Source organism: Taeniopygia guttata, chromosome 1A (assembly GCF_048771995.1).
Source record: "Taeniopygia guttata chromosome 1A, bTaeGut7.mat, whole genome shotgun sequence".
NCBI classification, from domain to species: Eukaryota; Metazoa; Chordata; class Aves; order Passeriformes; family Estrildidae; genus Taeniopygia; species Taeniopygia guttata.
The window spans coordinates 68,942,933-68,957,169 of NC_133025.1; the positions used below are offsets into that span (position 1 = coordinate 68,942,933).

The 14,237-nt window shown below is 47.7% G+C and overlaps 1 protein-coding gene across 36 annotated transcripts in view; it reads right to left on the reverse strand.

Annotated features, from left to right (window-relative positions):
• Positions 1-14,237, reverse strand: part of CACNA1C (calcium voltage-gated channel subunit alpha1 C) — a 452,642-nt gene that overhangs the window by 20,999 nt on the left and 417,406 nt on the right. For all 36 annotated transcript variants that reach the window (XM_072923847.1, XM_072923859.1, XM_072923850.1 and 33 more), the window contains 6 exons: positions 11,256-11,384; positions 7,125-7,190; positions 3,771-3,862; positions 2,843-3,008; positions 1,860-1,987; positions 143-239 (listed from right to left, as the gene is read on the reverse strand). In XM_072923847.1, coding sequence (XP_072779948.1) covers positions 143-239; positions 1,860-1,987; positions 2,843-3,008; positions 3,771-3,862; positions 7,125-7,190; positions 11,256-11,384 — 678 coding nt within the window. The remainder of the gene's footprint in view (positions 1-142; positions 240-1,859; positions 1,988-2,842; positions 3,009-3,770; positions 3,863-7,124; positions 7,191-11,255; positions 11,385-14,237) is intronic.

A 14,237-nucleotide genomic window follows, 5' to 3' on the forward strand; every position in this document is an offset into this window, starting at 1 on the left:
GGAAGGCAGCCCTGCCCAAGCACGGAGGCTGGAATTAGATGGTCTTTAAGGCGCCTTTCAGGCCAAACCATTCTGTATTCTCTGGCTGGCTGTCTGGTTTAGCTGCTGTGAGCCCAGCCTCCCTGACAGCAGTGGGCCTTACTTTGCAAGCCACTCGGTGAGGGCAGAGCTTCCCGAAGCCCAGCGGGGGCTGGATCCGCCGGAGCAGGGTCACCACGTCCAGGTGTTTGATCCGTCCCCTAAAGAAGAAAGCACAGTGAGGGCTGCAGCCTGGCCAGGGCTGACCTGCTGGCCTGCCTGCAGAGTGCAGCTACAGCTAAAAGTGTCACTAAGGTCTCTCCAGCCTCATGCTGCTGCTCCCTGTACGCCAGGCATAGCTTAAAGTATTATTTCAGGCCTTCTGCAGGATTTGCCTGGCACTCATATAACTTCTACTAGTGCAGAAATCCCAGCTGTCAGTCATATTTGAGTCAATATTTGCAATAATTGATCTCAGCCTTTTCAACATTCCAGTTTCTTAGTGCATGAACAGATAATTTGGGGTACTCTTCCCATTCACTGACCTGCTCAAAATAAATACCCGCTTATTTACCTGTTGGGCTGAGGCTTATAGCAGGCAGAGAGGTGTAAAGGGTCTATTTCCTTGTGGTTTATCTCCCACATAAATAGCCCCAAGCCACTGCCTTTTAATACTTTAATGTTTATGCTTTGGGCTAGAGTGAGCACAAAACAAAGGACTGAACTTCCTTCACAGCAGCAGTTGGGTTTCTCTTAAATTTGGTAAATGGTATCTCAAAAGACGAATTCTCTCACGGAGGGAGGAAAGTTACCAGAGCCAGAGGAGGGGCATGGGACATGGATGGGGAAGAGGAATAAAAGAGCTTCCCATTTATAACCAGGGAGGAACAGGACTCCATCTGAACTGAGTGGATATCTATTATATGGCTTCAGCCACTGCAGTCTTGCCTTCAAGCAAGCACAAATAGCAGCATCTGTTTTGTCAACAAATGGTGTATTTATTACAAGTCTGTGCTTATTCCCCATCCATATTCAAAGCCCCCAGCCCAGGTAGTCACCTCGAATGGGAAGAAGTGTTTAAATTCATGTATCACTCTCATAATGTGACATGCCCTCATGTATGGCAGAACCTAAGCCCAGATTAATCTTGACACTATGTTTCCTAAAGAGATCTGCTTTTTGTTTACACCCAAATCTCTTTCCATGGCTTTTGCATTATGAAGGGGCTTTGCAATTACAATTGTCAACTGTACAGTAATGCCACAGGGATCTAAATGCACTTTAAGCCTAAGCATGTGTCAAACAGAGCATATAATACTGAATGTCAGTTAAGCCCTCATGTGAGTTGTTGTAGTGTAACTTTAAATCCCTGCAAAAATTAGAATGCAGCCATGTCAATGTACAGGTTGTGGTGGGCTTATATGACATATGAAAAAAAACAGAGATTTGAGCAGAGCAGCTCTGCTGTGAGTACAAAGTCAAGCAGAAGAGTCACAGCTCAATATTGCAAACAAATACAACAATAATCCAACCCCCAATCTCTTTTTCTCAGTCTCCTGCTGCTCCTCACTAAGTTTATATCGCCCCAACAGAAAGTATAGCAACGGCCTGACAGGGATCAGTGCAGCCCAAATGCTGAGATTTCTGTATCTTTGCACTTTGGGCTTATGGATTCACCAGCAGTACCTGGTGGTGACATCTATTTTAGGAGGAGTTTTGTACCAAAAAAAAAAGAAAGTTCCTGCAGGAGGAAGATGGCACTTACTGCACTGAGTCTAGAGAACAGAAAATAATGGGTCTGTTCTCCTGAGCAGCTCTGATATCCAGGATGGATTACTTACTTAGCTTCAGGGTCATACTCTGCCCAGATCCTTTTAAACTCATCCAGGTGGTGTGGTCCTAAAATGGACCAGTCCCGTGTCAGGTAATCAAAGTTATCCATTATAACAGCTACAAAAAGATTGATGATCTGCAAACAAGGACAGAGATGATGTGATGGGTGAGGCAAGGAACAGTAAATTTTACCAGGTTCTCCATTTAAGGTCTGAATTTGGACTCACAAAACTGGGAAGCCATTGGGATTAGCTTCTTTATTCCCCCATGCCAGCCCCCTGGTTTAAATGGGAAGAGCTCAGAGGTGGAATATTCTTGGTTGGTTACATTTTTCTCTTCCCTACTAAATGGATGAGGCAAAAATTCGCTAAGCTCTTAGATGTGCTGCTGTAGCTTTTTATTTACCTGTGTCTTTGCCTGGCAGAATGAGGTGGGATTTATCTTCAGTAGGCAGTGGGGCTGAGATAAAGGTCCTTTCTTCTGGCCCAAGACCAAAACTTTAAAAATGTTGCTGCTGTTCACTGGGAGAGTTTTGGGCACTGCTGCCAGCTGCAGAGCGTGTGCTGTCGCTCTGAGCAGTGCTGCACTGCCAACACAGAGCAGATGCAAGTGGGATATGTGTATTCTCACAGTCATTGCTGCTGGCAGGGGAGGAAAAACCCGCTCAGCAACCAGAAGGAAGGTAGGAGGGAAGGTGGGAAGTGTGGCTGAGGCGTTGCTAGCCTCAGCACAGCCCACAACAGACTAATTTGGTTTTCTCATTTAGGGGGAAGGGGGAAGAGCAAAGAGCTCCTTTGCTATGCACAGAAGACAGGGATTGGAAGCAGAGCATCCCTCAAAGCTGGAGGGAGGCAGGGAAGGGGTGTTGTCACTGAAAGACCCCTGGGGAGATTTCTCCTCTTTGAGCTCATTCTTGTCCTGTGCATTGCTGATGTCTGGGGAAGCAGAGGCTGAGTCTGACAGAGGGAAGGTCTGGCTGGGGGGGACTCACCAGGAAGGCACAGAGCATGTAGAAGCTGATGAAATAGAAGACGGCGAAGCTGCTGCCACACGAGTGATCGGCTTCCGTGGAATTGGCCGGCTCCGACTCCGGGTCGCACTTCTTGTCGGGGAGACATGCCAGCATGATTTCCTGCCAGGCCTCACCTGTGGCACACCTGGGCAAGGCAAAGGGCAGGGGGAGACAGCAGTGACCTTGGATGTGACAGGGACTGGCACGTTAGCAACCTGTTCCTGATCCCATGAACATTAATGACAATTTTGCCACTGAGGTCAATTAAGAGCATGGCTTTGACATCCCCTGGTATATCCTGGTCCTCTGTTTGGTTTTGTTGCCATCATCAGCATATAATTTCTGACTGGTTTTGGCTGCTATGGGTACAGGGCACTCACATTCCAAGCAGAATCATGGAGAGGTGTATGACATGGCTGCGGATTGCATCTAATGAAATCCTTCAAAATTATGACAGTGTTGAATTTGTGCCAACTTCTCACCCCTTCAGCACTCCTCCCTGGCCCCAGCTGGAGTAGGATGATGTACTAAGCTGAGCTTGGCCATGCCTAATCACAAGTTCATCATGTCCCTTTTCCTGCTAGAAGTCAGACTGGCCGGATTTGAACCAAAGAAGGTTTTGATGCATATCAACTTTGGAGAGAACTGAAAACTGGCTACCTTCCTTCTGTGTAGGAAGACTCATGTCCCTCCCCAGCACTGAGCATTACCAGGGTGAGCTGCTGGGCTACAAGAGACTTAATGGACTGGTCCTTCCACCTGACATAATTCCCAGGCTCCCCCACTGAAGGACAACATGTCACTACTCACCTCGTGAACATGACACGGTAGGAGGAGATAAGCTGTGCCCGAGAGCAGAGGAATGGTGCTCCCAGACTGACACAATGCAGAGCTGTCATACACCCACCTGAAAAGCAGCAGCACTGCCTGGGGGAAGGTCTGGAAGTTATTGTTGCGGTTGATTTCTGTGGTATCGTTCAGCGCAATTTTACCAAACACCTGGCAGAAAGCAGAAGTTTTTTCAGATTAGCCCTGTAAAATCCCCAAACCTCTTCTCACCCGTAGCTCTTGGCCTCACCCTGACTCTGATATTCAATGCAATCTGCTCTTCTATTAAAAGAAATTTTTCTGTGTCGCTATTGGACACGAAATGAGTACACAGAAGTTTGGTGAGTTTAAGAGAGAAAAGGAGCCAATTTTATTTCTGACTTTGCAGTATATAGAATTCTAAAAGTGACAGTGGATTGGAGGATGAAATTGCTACCTCTTCAACCACACTGGTCAAACCAATAGCCCATCAATTCTCTCCTCCCACAAAGAAGAATGCAAAACTCATTATTGACATGAATAGTGCGTGAGAACTCTACTAGAAATATGTAAACATTATCAGAAGGCTAAAGAAGTTTTATGAGAACTTTAAAACTTTCAAAAGAACTACAAAAGAAAACTTAACACTTTTAAAAATCAGGGCAACATTTCTGTATGTCTTTCATATTTGTTGTTGCTTTCCCGGCTTCTGCTTTAAAACCAGAAAAGCACTAATTTTGCAATAAAAAGCATCTCATGTTAAAACAAGGTGTTCCTTATTCATACACTGAATACATGAGGGACGTGGGGCCTTCATGTAACAGGCACACAACTGGGAAGGGAGTCCAGCTGAAAGAAATCAGTAACAGAGAAGAAAAGGCTCCTTCCTTCATTGCTTATCTATCTTTGTCAGGACAAAATGATAGCAAAAGACCAGCAGCTCTAAAGCCTTGAGCTTCCATCTCTGTTGGGGGCCTCGGATCTTCACAAAACAATGTAAATGCATTGCCTTGGATCTGGAACTGTCCAAATGCCTGCCCTTCTATAGTCATGCTTGTCACCAGCAGGTGTTTCAGGGGTCCTCTCAGATTGCAGCAGCATGAAGATGATGACCGGATCTGCCCAGACAAGGATGTCCTAGAGCTTCCTCCCATGCCACAAAAACTAGTTCATCCAGCCCTGGCATGAAGCCTGCAACTATCAGCAAACCTTTTTAGCTGCCTGTCTTTAGGTGTGAAGTCCCCAGTGCAGCAGAGTTTCAGGCTTCTTTAAAAAAAATCTTGGATAGCTGTGGTACTTTCAGGCAGTGGGACTGAGAGTTTAAACAAATCTTGTGTGGCAGAAAGGTCCCTGCACAACACAGTCAGGACTATTTATTCCCCATTGATAACAACGTGGCAGAGATCTCAGGGGCTGAGAGCTGTAATCTCTCTGTAGCCAAAACAAGCAGCAGGAACAGAGCAGCTCTGAGAGAACACCCAGCTTCTTTTCAAGGAAATGTCACTGATAATTAGCACCCTGAGAGAAACAATGACATGGAGAGGGGCGCAGGGACAATGGTGGGATGGCCTTGCCAGATGGGAGGGAGGGTCAGCACATGGCAGCTTTCCTCAGGGGTTCCTCATGGATGCTTGGGCCTTCCCCTGCCTGGCCAGCCCCACGCCACAGGCAGCTCTGAGCCCATATTTATCATTTCAGGCAAATGTAGGTAAGGGAGCTGCCCATGATCTTCCTTTCGACCCCTACAGCTTCCCTCGCACAGGAGGCAGCAGCTGCTGTGAGTGTTTTGCATTGGCTACCTGGGAGGAGCTGTCAGTGGAGGTTCCTCCCTTACAGCCTCTCCAATCTGTGCCTCCTGGGCCATCCTACCAGCAGCTTCATCCATCAGCATCAACTTGGATTTTTTCCACTTGAGCACATTAGGTAGTGAGGCTTGAATGTTGTTACGCTCCAGGTTGTGGCAGTAGCTGACATAAAGAAGTAGGTCTCCTTTATATGGGAAATTCGAATATTTTTATCAGTTCTGGTACATCCAGTCTTTCATAGCTTAATAGAGTGAGGGATGATTTTCCTTCCTATGTGTCCCTGTGTGTGAGGGAGCTCTGTGTGTCAGCACATTCAAGAGGGCTGCACAAAAAAATGTCTGAGATGCCATTTGGACAAAAAGTGATAATCACAGGTCCGTGGGCTCTGGGCAAATAAAAAAAGTCTGTTTTCTTATTGGAAGGCATGAGGGCATGAAGTGACCTAGTAGTCTAGATCAATGTGAAAGACAGATGTATGATCTTCAGACTGCTGAGATGATTTAAACAGAGGTTTGAATGTAAGCCAAGGGTTAAATAGGCAACTTAGAACTAGCTGAAAGAAAAAGGAGTAGAATTACAGAATAAAGCATCTGGCCCTGGTGGTGCCCTGACCACTGTAGACCCCATCTGTGTGGGTGCTTGGAAGTCACTTATAATGCTTTGTACAGCAATGTAATACCAGCTTAATACTCAAGTGATTTTCTGTATAGCACTGGTAATTCTGTAAGATCTTGGCCATCTTAGGTATTAAAGGCAAAACTGACAAGTTTACAATATGAGCTTAGCAGAGTAAATGACAGCTGTGATTACTGGGGCTATTGAGATAACCTGTGATAATTCAAGAAAACATTAAATTTATTTTTCACAGTGGGGCAGGGTAGATGGAGTTTGTGAAAACATGTGATTATAATAACAGGAAACAAATTAAAACAAGGTCACAGAGGTCAGATGAATTTCATGACAAATCCTGTTGTCATGGTGAAACCAAGAAGCCTGTCATGTTTGAAGACCTCTGGAAGCAATTATGCCATGCCTTTCCATACTGTGGCCTCTGATCCCAGATGGCTGACTTGTCTGAGAACTTTGATTAACATTGAAGTGGAAAGTGAAGCTTAGCTTGAAAAGCAGTGCAGCAAATGAGAGTGGGACTGTCTCAGACTGTGCCTATATCCTGTGCTGTCTTCAATGGTCTCTGTGAAAATCAGTTCCTTGCACAGGTGAATGCTCAACATGACTCCAAGAGCATTTTGCAAACTGAGTAAGATGTTGTGTTGATGCAGCTTCCTGGAGAAACTCTAAGTGTCGGTACATTGGGTCTGATCCCATATTTACCTTCATGGGTGTAGATCAAAAGCTGCTCTTTACAACTCACTGGAAGTTATGCCAGTGTGAAAGAGATGCAAGAGAACATTTTGGTTTGTTCAGTGCAGCATGGCCATAAGCCCACTTAAAAAACTGTTTTGGACCAACAAGCAAGGCAGTAAATCTTTGTGGATATTCCTTCGAGAATGTGGAGGGCAGGCATTACCTTAGTGAGTGAAAACCTTGCTGTAAGCCCCCACAACCACACACTGATCTAGTCAGCCTGTAAGCCTGCTCCCATGCTCTAGCAGAAGACAGACACACCGAGCTCTTTAAGCATCACGTACCTGCATCCCAATCACAGCGTAGATGAAGAACAGCATCACTATTAAAAGAGCCACGTAGGGGAGAGCCTGGAAAGGAAAGGAAGAAGAGAGCGCTGTGTCTCTGGCGGGTTGGTGCTGCCGGCTCAGGCTGCTGGCTGGTCCCAGGGCTCTGTAGTGCGGGCAGTGGCCACTAGATGCCTCCGCAGGCCCACGCCTGGCTGCCAGCCCAGCCCAGCTAAGCCCAGCCCAGCCCAGCCCAGCCCAGCCCAGCCCAGCCCAGCCCAGCAGGCTCCGTGCCATGGGGGAGGATGGATGGATGGATGGATGGATGGATGGATGGATGGATGGATGGATGGATGGATGGATGGATGGATGGATGGATGGATGGATGGATGGATGGATGGATGGATGGATGGATGGATGGATGGATGGATGGACGGACGGATGGAGCTCCGCTGCCCGCCTGGCACTCCCGCCCTTGACCGAGCCAGGAAAGCGAGGCAAAACCAGTGTCTACACCTGCTTACCAGGAGGGGAAAAGCTCTCACAGCCAGTGTTACTCTGGGCAATGTGATATTTCCCTACAACAGGTATGGTGGAATAATTCCATAAAAATTCCAGCTGCTGGAATCTCAATTCAAGGCTTCTGCTACAATGGCTGCTACCACCCTAAGTACCCTAAGGCAGCATCAGCACCTTTCCTGTTGAGTGTCGGGCGTCCCTGGTGGTATCTGCCACGCACCAAGTGTCAATGATCAGCTGCTGAAGAGGAAAAGCAGAGCCCTGATAGGCAGAGTTGCCTCCCTAGGAAGGGGTCAGTGCAACCAGCCAAGTGCTGATGCTGCCGGTTTCCTCCACCACGAACAGGAATCAAAGGCTCGGGACTTCACAGGCTCAGGCTTTTTGAGCAGGAATCTTTTGAAGTATCTAACGCTCAGAGCAGAGGCTTTCAGAACTCGATTCAGAGGAAATGAGTGGACGCATTCACTCTGAAAATGTGAGCAAGTCCCTGATCTAGATTTTGAACACCCAATTTCACAGAATATAACAAGCCTACAACATTATCAAAGGGCTGCAGCACCTCTGCTATGGAGACAGGCTGATAGAGTTGGGGCTGTTCAGCCAGGAGAAGAGAAGGCTCCAGAGAGACTCTAGAGTACCTCCCAATACCTAAAGGGGGCCTACAATAAAGACATAAATGGATTTATTTTTTTCAGTTGATAAGAGAAGGGGTGATGGTTTAGATTAAATAGAGCAGGTTTAGATTAAATACTAGGAAGAAATTCTTTGCTGTATGGGTAGGTGAGACATGAACAGGTTGCTCAGAGAAGCTTTGGCTGCTCCAACTGTGGGAGTGTTCAAAGCCAGGTTGGATGGAGCTCTGAACAACCTAGTCTGTCCCTGCCCATGGCAGAGTGGTTGGAATTAAGTGATCTTTAAGGTCCCTTCCAACCCAAACCCTTCTGTAATCCTAAATTCAACACAACTAAATCCCGCAGGAAAAAAACAAGATACTATTTTCACTGGCCACCATGGAGATTTGACTAAGATCTGCATACATAATCTCAAAGAGATCTGAATATTAAAATGACAAAAAAAAAAATCAAATCCTTTAGATGAAGTCTGTAATTGTCACCTTGAGTCTTAGGACAGAATCCTCTAGTTTTCTAGGGGGCCAGACAAATCAGTATGTTTATCCCACAATGTGGCTGAAGAGACCAGCAGCTCAGAACTGGGCTCCACACATTTTGTGTGATTTAGCTGGGACCTGATGCACACAATACCTAAGAGCTCCTGGGATAGTGTCCAGATAGGACCTGAGGTGTATAACCTTAACAGTACTTATGTTTTCTGACAGTACTTCTGTTTTTCCCATCCAAATGTATGGGAAAATGGATGTCTTCTGTTCTATCTGCCCCTTCACTTCCTTTTCATGTTCTTCTGCTTAGTCCATTTCTCTCCACTAATGCACCTTCCTGCTCATCCCTGCCTCTTGTTCCTCATGGCTCCTTCAGCTCCCCACATCCTGCATTTGTCTCTGTCCTCCTCAGGCTCTGTCCTTCCTTGGTGTTACCACTTTGTCCTCGCGATTCTCACGGCCCTGCCGTGCCCTCGGCACCCTCTCACTTCCTACTCCTCCTGCTCCCCAGGCTGACCCTGTTGCTGTCTCTGCAGATGGAAACCCCGCTGAGCATTTTCCCACCGCTCTGACCAGTGCCCCAGCTTCTACGTCAGCACTTCATGCCATGCCCAGGGCACGTGGAAGTTACCACGGGATCTAACTCCATGGGTTCCTTGCTTATTTGGCTGCCCTGTGCGAGCAGAGATGCTTTCTGGAAGCATGTGGGGACACTGAAGGGCCTGTGCCAAAGTTTGCTGGGATCCCACATTCTCACAGTGGGAGTGGCTGAATTGAGAGCGGCACACTGGCTATTCTTAGCTACCAAAGGAGCCTCCCGGTAGTTGCAAGAGGAGGAGCTTGGAGCAGAGAATTCCATGTTATAAATGGCTAAAGGCTTTCAAGGGAAAAGGCACTTGCTTGCAGCGCTGCCTGTTTTTCCCCCCTCCCCTGCTGTGGAAGATCCCTCCCTTCATACTTTCTCCCACCACCCTACAACCCCGCCTGAAGTGACTCTCCAGCTGAAGAGGTCTGAAGGTCACTGGGGGAAGTACCAGGTGCTCCCTTTCCCATCCATCTCCTCCTCTCCAGCCACGACAAGTTCACCTCAGGGCGAGATATTGCTAAAGAAGCTGGAGGGGCACAGGGGCAAGGGGAGGAGAAGCAGGAACTGGAAAGTGTGACTCCGTCCCCTGCATCAGGGCCGGCTGAGCTGTGCCAAGGGAATCTCATTCCTACGCAGGCAAACAAAACGGTTCCCAGTGGCACTGCTCAAATAACAACCTGGACGCTGGCAGCTCTGCAAGCAATGGTAAAAGTCACTGTAGTATGGATGTGTCAGAAACCTGCTGTGCAAGGTTAGGTTCTCTGGCAGTCAAGGAGTGGGCAAAATGAGTCCTTTGCATCAGCCTGGTGGTCTGGCTACCGGGACCACTGAGAGCTGCACTGGAATAAGTCCGTGCTGATGCCTGGTGTGCACGTGTGCTACTTCTGCTGAGAAGAGACAGAAGTTGCAATGAGCTGCAGCACTGCAGGCTTTGGTCTCAGCTTGTGTTGTCACTGGTGAGGTTTAAGTTTTAAAGTATGGGTCAGTTCCTTTTCCATTTGAGTCAATACCAAAGCTATTGACCATTTGCAGCCTCAGTCTGAGGGCTACATAGTTGCTGCTTCAAGATTTGTGTGTTGCACAAGTTACTCGTTCATGCTTTTGCCCAGTGGCGTGTTCTGCATATTTGCTCATGTTTAGACCACTATTTGTAATTCCTGTGTTGTGTTTCCCTGCCACTTCCTTTGGATGAGCCCCAGCTAACATCCAGGTTTTGCTGGTCCAGTAAATCCAGGTCAAGTACTTTTAGAATGCAGGAGTATGCCATGCTTCATCTCTATCATTTTACTGTATGTGGCTAGGTTTTTTTTTCTAGCAAATAACTGGGGTGTTTGTTTTCCTCCAAAGGTGATGATTCTTATCCAGTCTGATATTCTTCACTTCTTCCTATCTACTCTGAAACTTTACCTACCACTGAAATGCAACCTGTCTCCAGGGAAAAAAGCAGCAGCAATTTAATAACTTGGCATTGTTACTAGCTCAAAAGAGTAAGGCTAAAAAGGTGAATTCTTCCTGGATGAAAGTATGGAGGCCACACACCTCTAATACTCACTGGAAATCCTCAAAACAAGGCTTAAAGGAAACTTAATTGAGACACATACTTTCCCCCCATAGCTGTGTATTTCAGTTAGAGTTACACATATGAAATACAGTTCAAATAAGGAAAAAAAAAAGAGATGAGATCGAAGGGTTACAGACAGGCAGTAATTGAGTTGAACTGAACTATTAAGGCTGTTCAGGAGGGTGTCAAGCAATTACTCATGTTTTAAAGATGAAACCCATACCCAGGCAGTCACTCCCTGCAAGTTCCATTTACTTGGCTTGTTTTTGCCACCTGTCCCTGGGCACCTTTGAGCTCAGGCACTGGGGTGAAACCAAGGGAAATGAAAATGAGTTGGGTCTTTCTGAGAGATAAGTGAAGGAATACCTGGAAGGACTTGATGAAGGTCCAAAGGAGTGTCCGGATGCCCTCCCCTCGGCTCAGGAGCTTCACGAGACGCATCACGCGGAAGAGTCGGAAGAAGGTGATTGAGATGCGAGAGTTTTCCTCTGCGTTCTGGAAGCCATTGGCACAGAGGCAGGAGTTACAACAGCACAAGAGGAATGAGGGCCCTGGGCCACAGAGGAGGCTACACCGAGGGTTCACTGCACTGTTCCTTGTCCTGCTACTGCTCCCTGGGCTTCCACTCCCCGGCATCCCAGGGACAGGCCAAGGCTGCTCAAGCCTGCCCTGTCTCCCATGGTGGTGAGGCTGCTCTGTGGGGCCTCTCAAGGCCATCAGCCTCTCCCTTCAGTTTGCCTGGGCTTTCAGGGATTAGGAATAGGATATGCTCATACCCCTCCAATACATCTCCTCACATCGGAAAGAGGCGATTCCCCTTTGACCTTGCACTGGAGGAGAAAGACAGTTTCCCTTTTGGCCTGGCTTGAGTGTTTCACCCCAGTGAGTGCCTCAGCCAGTGGTTCTGGTGAATATGGTGTCAGGCACCAGCCATGTGCTCCTTGTTCTGCTGGGAAACAGGAGCATGTCCCAAATTTGCCCCTGGCTGCAAAACCCCATGTGGGCACGGTGTGTGCTGGTGTCACTGGCACCACTGCCAGCCTGGCTGTCCCTGTGCTGCTGTGGCCGTGCTCCTGCGGACTGGGCTCTGGTCACTCGCTCCCACTGCTGAGCCTTTCTCATTTCTCATGACCCCTTTGTATTTCCCACAGTCTGTGCACCGACTTTTGTTTTTTTAAAAACATTTTATTTTGGCTTGGCTGCTACTGTTCAAGCGTGGGGTATTTTAAAATAGTCTTTCTTCTGGCCTGTTTTTTCTCACAGCATCTGCTTTGTCCCTAAGCATTTTCCCCTGGGGTTGAAACCAGCTCTGACGTTCCTCAGCCTTCACATGTGTGAAGGCAACATCTATCTGAAGGCTGCTGCAGCAGCGGGCTCACCTGGCCATGGCAGAGGACTTGCTGCCTAGCTCAAGGGCACAGCAAATGCCAAGTTTTCCAGTTTATTAACCCCCTAAAATACTGTGCCAAGCCTGTGGAGCTGGTGCCTTCCGGTAGCAGCACTGTGGGAATGTGACCTCCTGTCACAGGGGGAGATAACACTGTCACCCTGCTACTTGACCTGCTGTGGAGCAAAGTGCATGGAAACCCCCCTCTCTGTCCCCACCCAGGCTGCAAAGACTGCAGTTTGAGTCTAAACACCACCAGAAGAGCAATTTTTAGGAGGAAGAAACAGTGCAGATCACCCCTGCTGTTAACTACTCACCACTGTGTAAACCAAGAGAGAACAGACCCTTTGGATTTCCTGTCACTGGGCAGTGAGAACAGCAGCTGCTTGCCTGTCTGCTTCTGGTAAAACCCAAGGCACAGGAGCAGCCCAGGTGGATGTTTCTGGGATGAACTGCCCAGATGCAGATGTGTACCTGGGTGTGCTCCTGTTTCTGAGCCAGGATGAGCTGATGGGTGCACAGCTCCGTCCCTGTGTCCCTGTCCCTGCGTAGGGGCTGTAGCTGTGTGCTGGGTGTGACCCCTGCTTGCACAGAGAGCTCGACACCATGTGCAACAGATCAGGATTGCACCCAGTTGCAGTTTGTCTGTCTGTCTGTGGTGTGTCTGTCACCAGGTAACTTCCTCCAGGCTGTACCAAAAGCTGACACTTGCTGCCTGTGGAGTGACTGGGTGAAAAGGATTAGGGAGACAGGCTGTGTCACGAAAAGCCTGAGTGCTCCCTATACCTCACATCATCCTTGTTTGATTACTTGGACATCAGGCTCTGGGCTTCAGAAAATTGGAGGGAGTTGGTCTGAAGGAGGAGTGGCCTCCAAGGAATCAGAAATCATGGCACTGAATACTCTCAGCGCTACAGTCACAGAGGGATAACTGTAAGGTCAAATACCTCCTCCAGTCCTGTACAAGCCAAGCTCAAATACCATATAAAACAGAGCTGAGGTCCAAATTTAGAGGTTTTATGGACAGCAATCATGCTGTGGTTGTGGCTTAAAAAAACCAGTGTTTTCTTATTCTACCTGCTGTTCGTCTTGTTGGTTTGGCCCTTGAGGTGGCAGCAAGCTGGGACATGGGTCTGGACAGAAGTTTTAGTATTCCTTTGTCCTTCCTCGCTGAGAGGAGGCAGCTAATGTAGGTAGAAATTGATCTCTGCCCTCCTAGTGTCCTGGAGCAGACAAAGTCTAAGCAGCATATAAAATAGACCAAATCCCTCCCTGACTCAAATCTGCAAGTTAGTGGCATCAAACCACTTAGCCAAAAACTCAGTGATGCCTCAGAAGATTACAGTCATTTTAAAACTAGGTGGCTGTAGATTAGCTGATGCTTGAGTAGCCCTGCTTACTTCCTCCTGGCTTTCATCCAGCTTTTGGAAGGCATATTTTGAAGGCTTCCTCCTTGCCAGAGGAGGGAGGTTCTTCAGAGTGGCAATCCAAGAACTGGAGCTACTGCAGCCCTGTGGGGGTGGTGTGGGAACTGCCTTGCTCACCAAGGCAGCAGTGTTTTGTGCACCATTGCACCACTTACTCTTTTTTTTGTGCAAATATGAACTCAAATGTTATAATGAATCACCTTATTGAAGAGGAGTTTCAGAGTCCCAACCCTTTTTTTCCTGGAGGCTTGGACATAAGGTCACACTGCAAAATCATCCAGCGTCACATTGATAGTGACACAAGGACATCATTTGTGGCTAACAAGAAATCTTACCAGGTCCAGTTCTCTCTTGGTGGTTCATTAGAGGCAGAACAACAGTTAACTTGACCAAAGGAAAGCTCAGGATGCACAAGAGATACACATGTGCAGCATATTCACAGCTCATGTGAACACCAGACTCACACCAATACATGACATGGCAGCTTCATGCACAAATAACTAGGCTGGGCTTGGAGAGAGAACTTGTGATCAC